The 20,456-nt window shown below is 53.4% G+C and overlaps 1 protein-coding gene across 2 annotated transcripts in view; it reads right to left on the bottom strand.

The window, feature by feature from the left end:
• Positions 1-108: 108 nt before the first annotated feature.
• LOC140903349 (occludin) overlaps positions 109-20,456 on the bottom strand; it is a 25,857-nt gene continuing 5,509 nt past the window's right edge. The window contains exons 2-8 of one of the 2 annotated variants that reach the window (XM_073324524.2): positions 17,646-18,448; positions 13,842-14,000; positions 7,342-7,499; positions 6,529-6,738; positions 4,850-5,021; positions 4,076-4,117; positions 110-1,782 (exon numbers count right to left, since the gene is read on the bottom strand). In XM_073324524.2, the coding sequence (XP_073180625.1) occupies positions 1,681-1,782; positions 4,076-4,117; positions 4,850-5,021; positions 6,529-6,738; positions 7,342-7,499; positions 13,842-14,000; positions 17,646-18,338 (1,536 nt within the window). In that variant the 5' untranslated portion in view covers positions 18,339-18,448 and the 3' untranslated portion in view covers positions 110-1,680. Of the gene's footprint in view, positions 1,783-4,075; positions 4,118-4,849; positions 5,022-6,528; positions 6,739-7,341; positions 7,500-13,841; positions 14,001-17,645; positions 18,449-20,456 lie in introns of both variants that reach the window. The other variant, XM_073324525.2, reaches the window with a different exon arrangement.

The raw sequence follows: 20,456 nt of genomic DNA, 5'->3' as shown, positions 1-20,456 counted from the left end.
AAAACACTCACTGCCTCTGGCTGCAGCCCATAAAACATACAGAGATTCTTTTTCTCTAAGCCACACACTGCTTCAGGAGCGAAAGGGGGAAGCGTTTCATTTTTCAGCAAGCTGCTGAAATTTAAAACCAATAGATACAGTTTATTAAAAAAAACAACCCCAGACATCACAACCGGTTCCCTACAGAATAGCACACGGGCGTAGGAAGTGCCGGTGGCGTTAAAAGAAATTGCATTCAAACGTTCGCACCGTGCCGTCCAGCGCTATAAAACCATGGCAGCTGTAGGGGCTATTCTAAGATTGGCACCGGGATGCCCATGCGAGCGTGAAATCTCCTCACAGAACGCCTAGCATGGGCTCTGGCGGGAGGGCGGCCAAACCCTGGCTTTTGCTGGCTTGTCAAGTTGTCAGAAGTGTGAGCTGCCTGCGCTGGGTGACTCAGGAGCTCCCTATGTATTATTCATCCCGGTGAAATGCATCCACTGCCGAACTCAGTTGTCAGCTCCACAAGAGACACGTCTGCAGAATGGGGCAGGAGGTGAGGGGCTGGGACAATCTCTGGAACTTGGGTCTGTGTTTACACCCAGCTTGACTGCACGCATCTCAGCTGCTGTGGTGGGAGACAGGCCGTCACCCTCAGCTGGCTAGAACGGGCTCCTTACGGCAGGCTGGTGTGGAGTGTGAAACATGCCTGGGTTCCAGAGCTCCAGCTGCGGATCTCCCATGCTCCTGGCTTTGAATCACATTGGGACTCGGGGGATGGCGGGGAACGAGGACAGTAATCTAAGAGGGAGCGGGAGTCCTTGCTAATTGCCTTTCCAGACAGCATGGGCCCAATCCTGCAAGCCTTTCTTGGGCAGGGATCCAGCATCAGGCTTATGCAGCACAAAGTCCCCAGAAAGGAGTGAAATCCGGGCTCTATTGAAGTAACAGCTCACTCCCCAGAGAGGTCAATGGGGCCAGCATTCCACCTACTGTGCTCGGGGGGGGGGGGGTCAGTGGTGCATAGGCCTTGTACAAATCCCTCTGCCCAGAGGTGAATTTCACCCACCGAGGGTCCTCGCTCACGAGGGATGTCCCACTGAGCTCACTGGGACTACCTGGGCGAGTAAGGGCTTGCAGGATCGGGACCAGCATGTGAGCATGCTACAGAGAGGCTCACCCTTTGATCATATAAAACAGAAGGCTAATTTATATACACACCCACGTATTTACAAATTTACATCTGCACACATGTACAAACCGAAGGGCCGATGCTGCAGCAACCGCAGGTGCATGCTTAATGCTCAGTTCTATTAAATTCATGAATTGCATGCGTAAACTTAAGCACCAAGGATGATCTCCTAGCCCCACTGAAGTCACTGATTTCAATGGGGCCAGGATTTCTGCTTAGGTCATTGCAAGATAAGGGCCCACCGGAATCAAACCAGAGCGCAAACTTCCTTGGAGTTTCATTTCTGTTCTAAAAATCGCCCTCTCGCCCCGCTCACTTAGACCTGTCGGGTTTCGGTTTGGAAACAGCACAAAGAGAGAGAGATTCTGCTTTTGAAACGAGTGTACAAAGCAAAAAGAAATCTGCTTTTAGTCCAGGTATTTGGCATTCTTGCAGCGCTTCGTGGAGGGAAGTCGGCTGATCACACACAGAATTTCTTCCCCCTCCAAAGGATTCCGCTTTCTGCGCTAGCCTCTCATCTTATCGTAATCGCTCACCATGCGTTTGATGTGGAACAGCTTGTTCCGCAGAGCTTTGCTCTCCATTTTCTTTGTCTGATAGTCAGGAGTCTGAAGCGAGAGCAAGAAACGAGGAGGCGTTAATCACGTCGCAGGGAACACGGGGGCCCATTCTCTCTGGCTCCTTAATGCAGTTGTGCTCTGGAAGCACGAAGCATTGTGGGAGCTGGTTCAGTGTTCTGCATCGCCATCTAGTGGCTGGTCCGCATAAGAAGATAAGAGCCTCCCATTGCTACCGGCTAATGGAGTTCTGTTTTTAGCTCAAGTGGCACAGGCTGATGCTTCTGGAGAGCAAATGTTAAGAATTCATGGCCAGATTTTCAAGGGCTCAGTGCCCACAACTGAGGCCAGATTTAAGAAAATGCTCAGCACCCAATGGGACTGCTCCCTTCAGTGCTTAAATGAGCGCTCGTCCCCTTTGAAAATCTGGTACTTAATATTTAAGGTTCTGAGTTCAAGCCCCACGTGTTGACTGTGATCCCAGCTTAGACCCCCTCCCTTTGCAAGTGAACAGAGATATTTTTTATCCTTTGCGGCCTGTGCTGCAAAAGCAACCTGGGATCCCAGAGGCGCGCTGGGTTTCTTCTTGCCTCGTGCACGCTCCCCGCTAATAAAGATTTTGCAACTGGAACTAAGCAGTCCTTTGGGATGTATGAACCCCAGTGGAACCCCCTCATGCCACTGGGCTGGCTCTGCAGGGCTCAAGGGAATAATCCAAAGCCAGGTTTCAGAGTAGCAGCCGTGTTAGTCTGTGAGCTGTAGCTCACGAAAGCTCATGCTCCAATAAATTGGTTAGTCTCTAAGGTGCCACAAGTCCTCCTGTTCTTAATCCAAAGCCAGTGAGCTCCGCAGGCCTGCCAGGTCCCCACAGCGGAGAGCAGATCGGCTGAGTGAAGAAGGCCCCCTGGCCATGCCGCAGGCTGTAGGAGGCCAAGGCTGGCACTGGACGGTGCCGTCTAGACAACTCTGAAAGCAGGAGGTGTTTTTCCTCCGTCTCAGCTCACTGAAGCATGTTGGATTTCAAGCTGTGCCACAGAGCGTAATCCAACACCAAACCAGCCAGCTCAGGGGCACTGCGAAGGGTGGCAGGGCATTGCACTCCAGGTCATGTGTTTGACTCTGACCCAGGTACGGAAGGGTTGGCAGTTTTTAACCAGCTGATGGCTCCTGGGCCACGTCAAGCACATTCATCGCCTGGGTCCTAGATGACCAGTCTCCACATTACAGAGTGTAACCCACTGGTGGGCGTGTGTTACAGACCCCCTTGGAGTGAGGACAGGAGTTGTTACAATGCCCGCCCGCCTCCCCTCCACCCAGGGAGCTTTCACTCAAGCTGTAGCAGCTCCTACGTTTAGCTCCGGAGGTCCCCAGTTCAATCCCCCTTATGACAGCCAAGAGGGTGGCTGTCACAAAAGCACACACTGCATGGGACTTTCCCCCCACCCAGCCCAGACTAGGGAATGGGGGCCTGATTCTGGGGGGTGCGGCTCCCACTGACTTCAGTGAGAACGGCGTGTACACAGCAATGCTCAGGATTGGGCACACAGAGCGGAGCTAGCCTCCCACCCCTAGCCGGGGCCTTCCAGCTCTGGGATCGGTTACATCACTGGCTACACACGCACTAAAGCCATGCTGCCCTAGGGTGACCAGATGTCCTGATTTTATAGGGACAGTCCCGATTTTTGGGTCTTTTTTTTAATATAGGCTCCTATTAGCCCCCACCTCCTGTCCCAATTTTTCACATTTGCTGTCTGGTCACCCTATGCTGCCCCTGCCCTGGGATGAAGCACAGAACTCCAGCTCTGGGCTCTCAGTCCAGCCCCCTTCATGGGAGCAACAAATTCACTGAAAAGGGGAAAAAAGACAATCACCCCCAGGCCTGGTCTACACGCACAGAGCTGCCCCGCTCTAACTCAACATGAGATTTTAAACCGATTCAGATAAAACTGGTGCAACATTGTGTGTGGACACCCTGAAATCAGTTTAAGCCTCACTCTGATGATTTCGTTCACCTAGGGAAATTGACAGGCATTCAGCTAAACCGACAGAACTATATTCAAACTGATATCCATACCTGCACATAGGGGCTTTCAGTGGTTTAACCATGTCTGGGTTGGAAAGCGATTTAAGTTAAGCCGGTGCCGCTTGCGTGTGTAGACAAGTTCTAAGGCTGCTGAAGTGGGAAATGCTGAACGGCTAAGCCCTTGGCTGAGGACACTCACTATGGGATGCTATTTGAATAGCTAGGGGAATGGACAGACACACAAATCCTTAAGGGAGATCAGACAGACAGAATAAACACAGAGGCAAGTGGCTAAAGACAAGCTGGGTTTTGGAGACTCACCCGTTTTAAATCTTTCAGCCGGTTGTATTCCTCGGCGACTCCCTGAAAAAGAAAAACCAGGAGGAGAGGGCCATGTTATGTGCACAGCAGATAATTATTCCAGAGCCATCACTCGGCAGTGTACCTAACGAGGGAGCACAGGTGATGGTGCCAGGCGGGGGCTGACAAAGAAACCCTTTCAGGCTACTGTATGGAAAGCCAGCCACGTTGCCGAAAGGCAGTCTTCCCAAGGCAGCCCATCACTGCATGCTGGTGGAATCAGGATGGGCTGGGCAGGGGCTGGAGCTAGGGAAGGAGAAGAAGAATGTCTTCCAGCTCCCACTGACTGGGCAAAATTTCCTGTCAGCTTCCACACGGGCAGGGTGGGTCCCTGAACAAAATAGATGAGCATGAGCTATCAGATGAGACCTACATGCCCCTTGAGTGGGGCTCCAGCTTGGTGCTGGCCCCTCTGCAGGGGGGTGAAGTAGCAGGAAGGATGCCCTGTAGATAAGGCACTGGGCTGGGAATCAGGAGACCTAAGCTCAGTTCCTGCCTCTGCCACTGAATCTCTCTGGTTCTTAGTACCCTGGCTGCAAAATGGGGCGACAATGCCCCCTTTGTCTGTTGAGCCTGTGAGCGCTTCGGAGTTGGGCCGGGCTCTTGGGGTCTGTGCAGCGCCAGGCACAACGGGACCCTGAGTTCTGCTGAGCCCTAGAGGGGCTACTGTGATACAACCCCTACAGACTCCGTGTCAGTCGGTAAAGCACAGCCCCAGCCTGGCCCCACCCTGACCTGGTACTGTGGGCTGTCCTCCGACAAGCCGTCCAGCTGCTTGCTGAGCTGGTTCAGCTGGTCGTTGATGTCGTCCATCTCGGCGCACAGCTGCTTGTAGTGCTTGAGGTCAGCATCGAACTCCTGCTTGTATTCCTGGCGAATGCTGTCCGAGGTGATTGGGGGGTACACGCTGCCCGGCAGGAGGAGAAGGAGAGAGAGAGAGATTAGATTGGGGACTCAGCGGGGGGTGGGGTGCTCTGGAGCTGAAGGGCCGAGTCTCTGGGAACCAGGTTCAAGGTGCCTCGAGTTTGGAGCCCCGCTCCCCTGCACCCCCAAATCATTGCAATTTATTTCCATGCAGCGTTGTTCTTGCACCCACATCCAGGGAGATGGCAGGTGCTTACTGGAATTACAGGAGGGCTGTGTCACCGGCCTGTCTGACGGGGGAGGAATGCAGGCGTCCCCCAGATGGGGCTGCCACAGCACATGGTGACATCACTGCCGTGACAATGACATCACATCGGGATGCCAGCACACCTTGTCAAAATGTCAGTGAAGCTGGCGTGACCAGATCCCCCTCCCGCCTCCCATGGAGTAGCCCTCCCCCACAGGCCAAATGGGGCAGCCTGGATCCCCATCCTGGTCCAGCTGCATGGCATAACATAAGACCATAAGAACGGCCATACTGGGTCAGACCAAAGGTCCATCTGGCCCAGTATCTTGTCTTCTGGGGCACCTGGCATTGGCTGCTGTCAGAGCAAATGAACAGAACAGGGAATTATCAAGTGATCCATCCAGTCACCCACTCCCAGCTTCTGGCAAACAGAGGCTAGAGACACCATCCCTGCCCAGACTGGCTAATAGCCATTGATGGACCTATCCTCCATGAGTTTATCTGTTCTTTTTTGAACCCTGTTATGGACTTGGCCTTCACAACATCCTCTGGCAAGGAGTTCCACAGGTTGGCTGTGCGTTGGGTGATAAAATACTTCTGTTTGTTTGTTTTAACCCTGCTGCCTGTTAATTTCATTCAGTGACCCCTAGTTCTTGTGTTATAAGAAGCAGTCAGTAACACTTCCTTATTTACTTTCTCCACACCAGCCATGATTTTATAGACCTCTATCATACCCCCCTTGGTCGTCGCTTTTCCAAGCTGAAAAGTTCCAGTCTGATTCATCTCTTCTCATATGGCAGCTGTTCCATGCCCCTCATCATTCTTGTTGCCCTTTTCTGAACCTTTCCCAATCCCAATACATCTTTTTTGAGATGTGGCGACCACATCTGCACGCAGTATTCAAGCTGTGGGCTTACCAGGGATTTATATAGAGGCAACATGATATTTTCTGTCTTATTATCTCTCCCTTTCCTAATGATGCCCAACACTCTGTTGGCTTTTTTGACGGCCACTGCACATTGAGTGGATGTTTTCAGAGAACTATCCACAATGACTCCAAGATCTCTCTCTTCAGCTAATTTAGACCCCAGCATTTTATATGCATAGTTGGGATTGTGTTTTCCAATGTGCATGACTGTGCCTGGCCATGGGTCAGCCCCTCCCCCTGTGGCCCAGCCTCTGATGTTAACAGCAGCGATCTCTGGTGCTAGACACCCTTCTGGGGGATGGCCCCAGTAGATGCGGCCCTGCAGAGGCAGCCAGGGGTCACTGATGGATGCGCCGGGGAGAGCGAGCCCCTCACCTGCCCCACTCGTCCTTGTCCCGCTCGTCGCTGGACTCCATGGCTGTGGTGTAGTCCGTCTCGTACTGGGACTCGTCCAGCTCGGGGTTGCGCCTCCTTCTCCTCCCACGCCGGGCGGCGGGCTTGCTGGAGCTCTCCCTCCCCCTCTCCTCCAGGGTGCTGGTGCTGAAGGTCCTGGCAGGCTGATCACTGACCACACGGGCAGGAGAGCTGGGAGGGGTGTGTGTGGACACGGGGCTCAGCCTAGAGCCGGGATTCTCAGCCTGAGACCTCCCCAAACTGCTCATCCATCCAGGCGGGACACAGGGAAACCCCTGGGCTAGAGCGCCCCAGCTGCTGCGGGTGACCGGGGGCTGGCAGCATGGGAAGGCGGCAGGTCTGAGTGAAACCGGGAGCGCGCTCCCCACATGGGCACCGTTATCGGTTTGGACACCTTTTCCTACCAGCAGCAGTGAAGCAGTGTGAGCTCAGGACCCCGCCGGGCCGGCTGCTGCCCAGACACGCAGTGAGAGAGAGCCCCTGCCCCAGAGCTCACAGCCTCAGACCGTTATCCTCCAGTCTGCAGATGTCTGGGAAATGAGGCCCAGGGAGATGCAGGGCCTTGCCCAAGGTCCCACAGAGCTGTGCCCTGAACCCAATGAGTCCGAGCCCTGGGCTCTAACCACTAGACCCACCGGGTACGTTACTTCGTCAAACCAGTGGCTCCCGAGCACCGTGAGCCCAGCTGAGCTGGGGGAAGAGTCTGCCGGAGGCCCGGGTGGGAGATCTGGATACAAAGGGACCCTGGGTTCCCAGCCCTTGGGACGGACTCACCTTCCGGGGTTGTAGGCCTCGGGGGCATAGTAGCCGTTCTCCTTGCGCGGGTAGCCGTAGGCGCTGGCCGGGGCGTTGACAGGGCTCATTGGCTTCTCAGAGTAGGCCAGCGTGGCCATCTCATCGGGCATGCTAGCCCCCTCTGCAACGTTCTTCACCTGAAAAGCAGCCAGAGGCGTTCGGCTCCCTCTGTGCCCGCGTGCGGCCTTGGGGGGGGGGGCTGGGCGTGATGCTGGGGTCACGCTCTGCCCTTAGCTCCACCTTAGCAAGAGTCAGGGCCAGGCGTGACCTTGGTCTCAACTTCAGGCCTGGTGATGGCCTCGGGGCAGTCCGCAGGGTGCACACAGTGGGGCCCAAACGGCAGCCCACCGCTGAGGGAGGCTGGGGGGGCAGGAGAGCAGGGGGTTGAGATTTAGGGACACTGGCAGAGCTGTGTGGGAGGGGGGAGCTCAGGGTGGGGATAACAGGGGGATGGGAGGTCGGGATTGAGCAGCATCAGCAGGCGGGGAGGCGGGGAGCCCAGGGCTGTATAACAAGGGGCTGTGGGTCGGGATTCAGGGACGCTGGCAGAGCAGGGTGGTGGTGGAGCTCAGGGCTGGGGTAACAGGGGCTGGGGGTCTGCACTGTGCGAGGAGCTCTGGCAGAGCCGTGAGGGGGACGCTGGCCCAGCCAGTTCTATTCGTTCCTGGTCACCGTCACACAAAGGCACACAGAAAACCAAACCAGGGGCCGCTAATGCAGCCCAACCCTCCTCCGGTCTGCAGGGCCCCGGAGCTGGGATTGGGATCGAGAGCATAGGGAACCACCGCCCAGATCCCGGCTCTCTGCCTCCCGTGTGCGCAGCCCCAACCCCCTTATCACAGTGCGAGGGGCTGATAAGCTAAATCAGCACTTGGCAAACACCTCCCCTGCCATTTAACCAGCCCCACCCTGCAGGCTGGGTGAGAGGCAGCTGGCACCACCGGGCCCCACGATCCCGCAACCTGCCGGCCCAGCAGCAGAGACCAGAGGGATGGGTGGGTGCCAGTGGATAAGTCCCAGGCACAGAGGAATGGGGCTAAATTGTGTGACCTACCCCCCCATTCCAGGGCCTAGCTGACCTGGCTTGCTATGCCCCACCCCCAGGAGCCAGCCCCCACAACCTGCAGTGGAGAACAAAGCCGTGGGGCTGTTGGGTGACACCTTCCCCCAGCCCCCAGCTCCTGGCTGTTTGAGGTCTGGGAGCTGCAGGAGCAGAGCGAAGGAGATACAAGGCTCTCCAGGAAGGGGAGTGGCTGCGCTCAGTGCCAGGGAACAGGTGGTTTGGGTGGGAATTTCCCCTCCCGAACTCCCCTGTGCCAGCACGCCACGGGGCCAGTTCCCTTTCCCAGGGGTGTTTGCTCGCCTCGCTTACAATAAATCACAGGGACTCAGCCACCTGGAGAGCACTAACCCTTCCCTCCCCAGACATCCCTGGGACTGACAAAGGGAGGATATGCCGTTCTGGGCAGCGCCGCCCTGACCTGGGTCCCTACAGAGCCCATGCAGGAGACGCTTCCACCAGAACTCAGGAAATGCCTCCCAGGGGTGACCTGCTCAGTAAATAAACCGAGCTGGGAGGAACGTGGAAACGCCCAGAGCTGGGAAACTGGTCACGTCCAGGGTGCTTCGGTTCTTTCAGGCTTTGCTCTTGTACAGACGGCAGGCTACAGGGTCAAATTCTGCCCATCTGTTTTATGTACATCTAGGACCCGCAGTGCTGTAGGATCTGAGCACCTCCCAATCCTTAACATATTGATTTATCTTCACCCCCACCCTCCGTGAGTTAGGGAAATGCAATTATGTCCATTGTACAGATACCACCTACTGCTTACATAGCACTTTTCATCAGCTGATCTCCAAGGGCTTTACAGAGGAGGGCAGGACCACTATCCCCATTTTGCAGATGGTGAAACTGAGGCACAGAGATGGGAAGTGACATGCCCCAGGTTACACAGCAACCCAGTGGCAGGGCCAAGAAGAGGACCCAACACTGCTGGGTCCCAGTCTGGGGCTGCACCCACTAGGCAATGCTGTCTCCTCTCTAGATAGGCCCCTGAGGCCCCAGAGATTAAGTGACTCACCCAAGGTCACACAAGAAGTCTGTGGCAGAGAAATGACCCCTCACCTTCCCAAGCCAGTGCCCTAACCACTAGGCAATCCTTCCACTGTATTCACACAATCTTCCTCATGCTGGACACAATGCCTCACGCAGCCAGTGGGCCCATTGACCTCAGTTGTGCAGTAGGACACTACTTAGCAGAAAGTTACAAAAACAAAGTATTAAAATCTGGCTCTAAACAGGGGAACCATAGCTTTAGAAGTTGTGACCTTGATATAGCCTTCCGGCCCAGCCCCCCACGTACATCCTCTTCCACTTCCACCAGGCATCTGCTAAAGAGGGCATCCCAACAGAACAGATTTTTAAATAATCAGTAAATAGTTAATGTATGAATGGGAATAACATTCACCGGGGGCCGGGAAGGAGATGGTAAAACAGTGTTAGACTGAGTTCATCAGGGTCTCTGAAAGAAAGCGAGCAAGCAAGCAATCTCTACTTGCATCATGTGGAGAAGATGATATAGAGAGATAGATACAGTGTTGCCAACTCTCTCAACACCTCATGTTTCTCCTAAAGCTCCAGCGCCTGGAATCAGGGGATTAGGGGAGAATCTCCTTTTTTTAAAAGTCATTTTTTAACCTTCATGCTTTTGGAGGAAAGCTTGAGCACACACCCTGCGTGCCCCCCAGCAGCTCACTAACCAGAAGGCAAACCAAAAGCAACCAAAATTCATTTTTAAACAAAATCTCTTAGTTTTTAAGCCAATTGTGTGATTTTTCTGGGAGACCGGATATGGGACGATTGAGCTCTTGAGGCCGGTGATCAGCGAGATCGATAGAAATGAGAGCGAAAGGGCGGGGGGTTAAGAGATATCTTTTATGGGACCAACTCCTGCTTGTGGAAGAGACAAGCTTTCAAGAGCTCTTCTTCAGGGCAGGAAAAGGTACTTGGAGTGTCACTGTGAACTACAAGGTGGGACAGACTGTTAAGCCCAAGGGATTGGCACATGTAGGCAGAACGATCAAACAGAACAGGTTTCATAAACGGCATGCCTGATTCTCCCCTGTCCTTGGCTAGTTGCCCCTCTGCTCCAGTCAGATCTTTTCTAAACGCCTTAAGTTTGCCCCTGCTTGCAATTCACTCCCTGGATAGCAGATGCACTCGTTAACTCCTTCCTTCCTCTCCTCACGTCCACCCAGCCACCCGTGGAAGCTGTCTTTGCTCCATGCTGCCGGCTGCTGAATAATGTAGGCCGCTCCCTCCCCTGCCCATCGGAGCATGAACGTCTGCCTCTGCTCTATGCAGCCTCGCAGCTGCAGGGCCCCGGCCCCTTAACGTTCCCCGCATCCTAGTCCCTGACCTCAGGCCAAAGGCATTTCCTAGCACTGGGCCTCCAGGCCGAGAGGTGCTGGGTTGGTGACGCAAGAGAGGTGCAGGCAAAGAGGGAATGCGGCCACATCTGCTCCTGGAGGTTAAGGAAATGGGGAGGGGCGGGGGCATTTGTTTAGACTGAATCCTAGACAGCCAGATGTTTTCCCCTTTCACCCTTCCTTTCTTCCTGGCCCTTTGTGGCTTGTTAGCTGGAGCCTCTTGCTGGGGGGCAGAAATTGTCGCTTGTCTGGGATCTGATGGATCTTTGGAGAAAAAAGCTTCATTCCCTGGCTAAGTCAGTCTCTCTCCCACCTTCCTTCCCACATGAGCAAAGATACAGAGAAACCTGGGAGCTGATCCTGGGGGGGAATCTCAGGGGGGCCTGGGAGCTGATCTAGAGTCAGTGGGGGAATCTCAGGGGAACCTGGGAGCTGATCCTGGGGGGGGGGGGACCCCAGGGGGACCTGGGAGCTGATCCTGAGTGGGATGAGGGGAAATCCCAGCTCCCACCTGCAGAGCCCAGTCTGGGAAGAACTTGTCTTGTTCAGTTCCACACATTATTGAGCCCTTGACCCCTGCCCGGACTCAATGCTGCCAGCCCTGCTTGCGCTGTTAGACACTCCCTGCCAGAGCTGTGACTACAACCCAGGCATCCTGGCTCCCGAGCCCCATCCAGCTCTAACCCCTAGGCCGCGCTGCCTACGACTCTGACAGTCGCGCTCTCTCCTTGCCCTTGTGAGAAGCGCTGATTTGGTGGTTAACTCTCCTTTCGAAGGTCACAGCCCAGCCCTTAAACACGGTACACGTCACTTAGGACATGCCTGGGCGACGCTCAGACCCTAGTTACGAGAGCAGGACAAGACCCCAAACAGAACAAAGGAGGCTCCTGCTGCGGACAAGTCTTCCTCCAGCGACTGCTCTGACTGTGTTAATTTCCCCACAGCTAGGTTTGTCAGCGCTGTTCAGCTCCCTGATGCGGAGATGGCTGCTTTTCTGGGTCATGCCATGCAGTGGAGGGGATGCCAACTGCCATATGCCCTGGCCCAGCAGCGCCCTGGAGGGCTTGTCACTCTGCGTTAGGCTTTTAGGCATCAGACGCGCACGCTGAGCGGCAGGGATGCACTGGGGAGGCGGAGGGGAGAGGGGTGATTGCTCTGATGGCCCTTGGGGGATTTCACCCTGGGCAGAAGCCCAGCGCAACCCCACGGTACCACTACACCCATGGCTGGGAATCCCAGAACCCTTTGCTTCCTTGGCATGGGTGTAAATGGGATGTAAGTGGTGCTAAGACCGCCCGCCAGCCCCCCGCCTAGAGATGAATTTCCCAGGCTTAAGCGGAGCCCAGCACTTACCCTGGTGTGAAATTTCACCCCAACAACCAACCCTGCTCCCCCACCCCATCCCCAAGTGCCTGTGACCCCACTCGCCCAACCCCACTGCCAACCAGATGTGACCTGGCGCCAAGCGACGGACCAGAACACCGTGGCCGTTTGAGATGTGCCAGGCGAAACCCTGTGTGGCAAGAGCTGCCCGGTTAATCATTGACGAGGGTGAAACTAAATCATATCATAAGCAAACATCTTTCAAGCACTCAGTAGACAAAGGGGAAGAGAACAAAAACCCTTCGTGTTGCTGGTTCCAGGCTCACAGCCTATCTGATCCAATCCTGTTTTATTTATCTTTTGGTACATTCGAGATAGCTTGGACCAGCCCTGCTCTCTACACCCTGTTACTCATATCTGAGCAACAAAGAGACCCAAAAGCAAATGGAAAAAACAAGGCATTTAAAACAGATGCAAGGAACTACATCCCCCCTCCACTAATATATAAAATTAACCCATGGAACTCATTGCTACATGATATTATTGTTATTGTTATTTATTTTAATTTCTGAAGTAGGCCGGAGCCACAGCCACGGACCAGGATCCTGTTGTGCTAGGTTCTGTACAAACACTGAACAAAAGTAATAATTCCTAGTTCTTATATAGCACATTTCATAACGTGCGTCAGGGAGCGCACAGCACTCTGCCACGGTCCCTGCCAGGCCACTGCACTTGCCCTAGTCCATCTTTTGCTCCAGAACCTAACCTGACCCTGACATTTATGGTTGCCTAGATCACCTTAAAATGTGAAGCAGACGAATCCAGCCACATCTGCCCACAGCCTGAAAGAGCAGATCAGAGAGATAATGCCCCATTGACCACAATGGAGTGTTAACTCTGAAGCCTACAGACGGTGACCTACAGTCAACATTGTTAACCATTTATAGATTCGTACCTCCTAAAGCCAGAAGGGAATTATTGTGATCATCTAGTCTGACCTCCTGCATAACACATGCCAGAGAACTTCCCAAAGTAACTCCTACAGCATCTCTCTTAGAACAAATCTAAATCTTGATTTTAAAATGGTCAGTGATGGAGAATCCTCCATGACCCTTAGTAAATTGTTCCAACAGTTAATTACTCTCACCATTAAAACGTTATGCCTTATTTCCAATCTGAATTTGTCTAGCTTCAATGTCCAGCCATTGGATCGTGTTAGCCCTGTCTCTGCTAGATTGAAGAGCCCGTTATTAAATATTTGTTCCCCGTGTAGATTCTTTATAGACTGTTTTCAAGTCACTCCTGACCCTTCTCTTTGTTGAGCTAAATAAATGGAGCTCTTTGAGTCTCTTGCTATAAGGCAGGTTTTCTAAGCCTTTAATCATTCTTGTGGCTCTTCTCTGACCCCTCTCCGATTTACCAACATCAACATTTCCCTGCTGCTAAAAGGAAGATGAGGATGGATCATGCTACAAAGATCTGCACAACCTACTGTGAGCGACGGCTGACTTTGAGGGCTCTCAATTTTGGCGCTATGAGTGGATGGGGCTTAGGAGAGTCCCTCCCCTTGTTTGTTTCCCAATCTGGCTCCTGAGGGTAGCTCTTGCAGCTAGACACCTTGGTGATGGGCTGGTTAGTAATGCCCTGAGTTAGCCAGAGCAGGTTGGAGCCTCAAAGTCCCTATCACTCATCTGCTCCACCCGCAGCCTGCACCATCCTAGACTCACCCACTCCTCCACGTTGGGGCCTTCCTGGAAGGCGAGTGGCTTGTCCCAGTAGATATTGGGCTTCCCAAACTTCCAGATCTTGTGACGCGTCTTGTGAGCAAAGAAGCAAATCACGCAGAGAAGAATGACGATGAAGAACCCACAGACAATGGCGATGGCCTAGAAGAGAGGAAAAAACCCACGTTGGCCAGGGAGTCAGGGAAATTACCCTTATGTCATCCATCAGCTTGGTTCAACCCCACCACTCTCTGCACTGCAGCACTGACCTCTACCACTCAAGCTAAAGGAAGAACTCCATCAGCTGATAGCAGCAGTAGGTTGTTGTCGTCTATGTGGATTGGCCACTAGCAGGAAATGAGACACCCGTTCCTGCTAGCACAGCTGGAGAAGTCATTCCAGTCCATGTGAAGGTGCCAAAGGGTGGGGGGAAATCAAATAGAGGGAAAATAATTGTTACATCAGAGAAAAGAGTCCCCCCAAGGAAGAGAGAGTGAGACAGATGAGGAATTTCCTGGAATTAGGATTTAGGGGGAGGAAGAGAAGAAAAGGCAGCTTCTTGGGTTGGCAAGGGCTTTTGGAACCGGCTCCTTCACAAGAACTGCCAAGCGACGGAGAACAAACCCAGCAGCACTCAAAGGGGGAATGGTAGGGATTGGCTGTGCTGGCAACAAACCGAATCAGCTTCCCCAGCTGTCCCTGGCACAAAGCAGGAATCACATGGGAGGCTGCCACTGCTTTGCTCATTGCTATGATCTTATCCTGTGTGGAAGTCAGCAAAACAATCGAGCTGGCAAAGCTTTCTGGGGTTTCATTCTCCGGGACTGGGCCCAGCTCAAGAACCAAAAAGGAACCAGGTGATGCCAAAGCACTTTGCAAGCTACAGGGATCCAATGCCCTCATATTTTACAGACTGGGAGACTGAGGCACATGGCAAGAGAGGAAATGACTTTTGCAAGGCCCCACAGAGCCAGGAAAAGAGCCCAGGAGTCCTCACTCCCTGCTGCATGCTGAAACAACCAACAATCTTCTCCTAAGGACACATGGCCGAGAGCAGCAGAAACAGGGGCTACTTATTCTCTGTATGATTTTTGCTCCAGGAGAAGGGGTTCAAATCCTTGCATTTTGGTGTGTGTGAGAGAGGGAGACTCCTCAGAATTTCCCATAGGGCCCTAGTAAGAATGTTGAAGTTTGATAGATATTAGACATGGGGGGAATGACAGATTAGGTCACATCTGGTCCATGCATCAGGCAAGTGCAGCACGGCTTGTTTTTAGTAGGAAATATGCAGCAAAGTGCGTAGCTCTACGTGCCTCTGGATTTCAGGTGGCCGGAATGCAGACGGCATGGTATCGGCAGCCCCGCCCAGCTTGCTGCTTAAATCGCTGCAATTGTTTCTCTCCAGACCAAAACTGACTTCACAGACACCTTGTTTGTTACTATTCTGCTGCCTTCTATCCAACAGACAGCCTAGAGCTCTGACTCCGGAGCCAGGGCCAGCAAGCAGAGATCCCAGTTAGCTGCACAGTGGCAATAAGAAAACCGACCAAGCCCAGCAGAGTAATTGAGCAGCAAATGAAGGAGATTTTTATAAAGCTGTTTTGCACCGTGTTACATCCTGGGGGCTAGACCTGGACAAAGCACGTGGCTGGTGGGCTTGTGGTTAAGGGGGGGAGGGATAGCTCAATGGTTTGAGCATTAGCCTGCTAAATTCAGAGTTGTGAGTTCAATCCCTGGGGGGGCCATTGAGGGATCTGGGGCAAAAATTGGGGATTGGTCCTGCTTTGAGCAGGGTGTTGGACTAGATGACCTCCTGAGGTCCCTTCCAACCCTGATATTCTATGATTCTAAAGCAGTGGACTGGGAGTCAGGAGACCTGAGTTTATTCTGAGCTGAAAGAGGCGCTTCTTAGCTTAGAAGAAGGAAGGTTCAGTGATCAGGGCACTAGCCTCGGACTTGGAAGACCTGGATTCAGCTTCCAGCTCTGCCACAGGGTCCCTGTGTGACCCTTAGCCAAGTCATTCAGCCACTCTGTGCCTCAGTTTCCCCTCCATTCAATGGCGATGACAGCCAGGCCTTGCCTCCTAGGAGTGTGTGAGGATAAATCCATTAAATACTGGGAGGTGCTCAGCTCAGAGACTACAGTAATGTGGGCTATACAAACATTTATGATAAATAACTGGGCTGCAGATTCTGCTGTGTGTCTGTCTGGGCCTCAGTTTCCCCCTTTGTAAAATGGGGTGAATGAGCCTTCCTTCATTTATTCAGACTGAGTTCTTTGGTGCAGGGCCTGTCTCTCACTGTGCATCTGTGCAGCGCCTGGCACATAGGGTCCCTGACTTCAGCTGGGGTGTCTAGGTGCTAGTGGGCTACAACGCACCCCAGCACTGGTCTAAGGGGAGCCTGCAGTGGACTCATCGGTCTTGGCAATCGAAGACTGCTAGATGCTGCTATCGGTGATCCCCGTGTAGCTCTGCAGAACCGTTGCTGTAGCCAATGGGGATTCAATGGTATCAATCCATAGTAACTATTACAAAGACATTACAGCAAATCTTTTCCATCAGCTTTCTCCCAGGACTTAGAGACTTTGAGGCCGTGACCACCTGACCCACTGGGATCAAGGGAAACCGACTAAGGCAAAACCCAACTTTCAGCAACTGTCCGTGGCACTTGGTTCATAGCTGTAGAGTTTTAAACTGTACAAATCGTTGCACCAGGACGGCTCAAGGAGGGGAGAGGGGAGCAGAGCTCTGAGCTGATCAGAACAGAGGGTTTGGAAAATCCCAGAAAATGGGTAGAGATGGAAAAGAGCCAGGAGATGGTCTAGTCCAGGGTTTACCGAACTTTCCCATAGTGGGGACCACAGCTTAATAAAGGGATTGCCCTCCCATCCCTTTCATGATCCTATTTCACTCCTGTCAACTAAAGCCATTGGTTGAATGGAAAAATAACCACATGCTTTTCCTTCAGCTCCCTCTCCCATCAGCTCTGACCCTCCTTCAGCTGCAAAACCCAGGACGAATGAGTCAGCACCATGACAGCGGCCAGCTCCCCCCTGGGCCAGGGGCCAGTTTGCAACCCTCTGGGCTAGCCCATCCACCCGCCAAAGCAGGATTTTTCTCATACTTTGCCCAACCTGGATTTAGAAGGCCCAACTACTTGGGTCTCCACCGTTCCCCTGTGAGATTGCTCCACAGCTTCGCCCACGAGAAAGCACCTCCGGTATTGAGCCTTGAATTTCCCTGTCCTCAGCTCCGTCCTCCTAGCCTTGGTGACACCCTGTGTCGAGCCAAGGGCAGCTGACGCTAGTCACCAGGAACTGCTCTTAGCTGAGGAAAGTTGGAGAAGCGCACCTATGGCTAGTGGAAAAGGGAAAGTAGCAGTTACAGCCGATGGCTATGGAGGTACTGACTGGCTGGGAAATGCCAACACTTCCAAGCAAAATTTTAAAATGTTAACAAAAAACCCAAAACAAATGGGGGGTTTCCACGAATATTCTGTCCAAAATTTCATCCTGTTCATCTGTGAAATCGAGCGAGCGAGCGAAACGGTAGGAAATTTTCAAACCCCTCTGTAGATCATTTCACATTTTAAACAAACCAGGACTAAACGGACATTAACATTTCCCCAAAACAGTCACCCCGTTTTCTGAGCAGCTCCAAGAGAAAGTCGACGAAGGATGAAGACAAAATGGAAGGAGAGAGAAAAGAAGGAGAAAGAGAGAAAAGGCAGAAAGGAAGTGGAAGGAAGGAGAAAGAGAGAAAAGAAGGAAAGCTGAAGGGAAAACGCAAGCAGTGCCCATCTTACCTCCTGCGGGTCCACGGTGCAGTAATGGTAGAGGTACTGGTTCATGTAGGCTCCACCGGAGGAGTACATCTGGTTGCACATGGTCAGCATGGGGCTGTAGTAGTAATTGCCGGTCATTTGTGCCCGGGGGTTGACGCCCATGATGTAGACGATGGAGGCGATGAGCATGACAAAGGCCAGGATGGCGCACACCACGATGACCGCCAGGTAAAACCTGCGGGAGCGGGCGCTGCTGGACTTGGTGACGCTGGCCACGAAGAACCCCAGCAGTGCGATGAAGCACAATACCGACATGGCGATCATGAAGCCGCTGGCTGCCCGCGGGTTGGTCATCCCGCCATAGTAGCCTCCATAGCCGCCGTAGCCGCCGTAGCCCCCGTAGCCCATCCCTCCGCCATAATAGCCAGACCCGTAGTAGCTCCCTAGCCCGCTCCCGTACATGCCCCCGTAGCCGTAGCTGTATTCCCAGGCCAGCGTAGAGGCCACGCAGGCGAAGATGGTGATGCAGAGCAGGACGACCAGGGCCTCCAGGATCCTCACCACGCCGGGCGGAGAGTTCCACTTGTAAAAATACTGCGGCACGTCCTCAATGTAGAAGGAGCCCGGGGCGGGGGAGTGGATGTCGTAGCCGTAGCCGTCGCCGGGGGGGCCGTAGCCGGTGGGCGGGCTGTCGTAGGGCTTCTGGCTATACATGGCGGAGGAAGGATCCAATGCAGGGCAGGCGGCCGGAGACCGCAGTGACGGGCAGCCTTAGAAACGCCTCGGTAGGGCGGCAGATAAACAAGCTGGTCAAGCAGGGTGGCCTGGAGGTGGGACAAGCACAAGGGCAGGGGGTTCGAATGCTTGCTCTGCCACTGAGGCCTTGAGCTAGTCACTTACAAACTCCCCGAGCAAAGGGTGTGAGGGCCACGCGTTTCCCTCAGCTGCCGTCCGGCCTTGGGAGACGACTGTAGTGGAATCGGCTGCCTAGGGCAGCCGGAGCAGGGAGCTGTGAATATCCAGAGAACTTGCCACAGTTCTGACTGGACTTTCACTGCTCTGCATTGTTTGCTCCAGCTCTGAGCTTCTCTCCACACCTGCGCAGCCCCCTTTGCTTTCCAAGTAGCTGATCTCCAAACTAACCCACTGCCACCCTCCAGAAAACATGGCATCAATATGCTGCTTGCTGCCACCTCTGCGTGTGGGTTGTAGCCCTTCCTGGGGGTCACAGACCTTGGGCCTGTCTCGTTTTAGTTAGACTGTGAGCGCCGACCACCCCTTGCTTCATATTGGTGCAGTTCCTAGCACAGTGGGGCTCTATTCCCAGCTGGCCTTCAGGCACTACCGTAATAACCCCGGTTGATAACAAATCAGTGGCAATTAGGGGTCTAGGCCCCTTTGAAAATCCCAGCATCTCCATCTATAGAATTGGGGTGGTTTTATATGTATAGGTATGTATATTACATAGATAGATAGATAGATGGGGGGGTGTGGGGATAGATAGATAGAGGGGGTGTATTGGAATGGATAGATAGATAGCTAGAAGGGGGTGTATGGATATAGATAGATAGATAGATAGATAGATGGGGTGTATGGGAATGGATAAATAGCTTGATGGAGGGGGGGTGTATGGAGATAGATAGATAGATATATTGTAATTGCGTCTACATAGATGGTCAAGTCAAGCATGTTAGTCACTGGCTACGCCTACACTGCAAACCCCCCCGCAGCAGCGAGTCTCAGAGCCTGGGTCTACAGACTCCGGTTTGCATTATGGGTAGGGCAACCAGACAGCAAGTGTGAAAAATCGGGACGGGGGTGGGGGCTAATAGGAGCCTATATAAGAAAAAGACCCAAAAATCAGGACTGTCCCTATAAAATTGGGACATCTGGTCACCCTAGTTACGGGGCTGAAAGCAGCAGTGTAGATGTTCCCTCTTGGGTGCCACGACCTAGCAATACGGTGTCTTAATCATTCACGAGCTGGGGGAACGGCTTCGGGCGAGGCCAGGCAGCCCTTGGGGACGGGTGCAGCCTACAAGGATGTGGCCATCTTCTAACTGGCCCCAGCGGCAAAAGGAGGCATCACGCAGACCCCAGTTTAAGTCCTGAGCAGCACAACTGATCTCTCCAGCTCAGAAATGATCCACGATGGGGTGGAAGGTCAAAACCAGGGGACTGGGCTTGTTCATGCCACCTAGAGGTTCTGTAGGGGGACTGTTCAAACGGGACTTGCTTGTCTAATATCCCAGAATCTAATCCTCCTTCTGGTCCCAGCCAGCCTCCTCCCTGAGCCCTCGGCACCATCTCCCCACGCTGGGGCGAGACCCTTCTCCCCTGCAGAGAACAGAAACCCCATTCACCTCGATGGACTCATTGACGCACACCTAGCAAAGGCTGCAGGGGTCAAACAGCCCCCATGCCCCAGGCTGTGCTCAGCCCTGACACTAGGGGGTGAAATTCCCATTGACTTTGGCCCTCCGCCTTGCAAAGGATTCTCCTAGCTGAACTTTAGGGACCCTTGGTAAAGTTTTTTTTTAAAGCACATAAATGACTTAGGAGCCGAAGTCCCATTTTCAGAAGTCACCAAAGTGCTGGGAATTGAGGGGGCCTGTTGATTTTCCAGGAGGCTTGGACTCTTAAGTCACATGGGGTCTGAGTTAAGTGGGGTAAACAACCCCAAGGTTAGCCTAGCCCTGGTGTGGGCAGCCACACAGTGACTGTGCCTCCCGGGTGCCGACTCATCCAGGCGTGCAGCTAGGACGCCGGGGGACCCATCCTTGGGTCTTTGCCCTGCAGTAAACTGAGCCACAGGGTTTTTCTCCAGTGGAT

The sequence above is a fragment of the Lepidochelys kempii genome, chromosome 25, assembly GCF_965140285.1.
Source record: "Lepidochelys kempii isolate rLepKem1 chromosome 25, rLepKem1.hap1, whole genome shotgun sequence".
NCBI lineage: Eukaryota > Metazoa > Chordata > Testudines > Cheloniidae > Lepidochelys > Lepidochelys kempii.
Note: the sequence above shows the minus strand (reverse complement) of the source record. Positions and strands in the feature narration are given on the sequence as shown.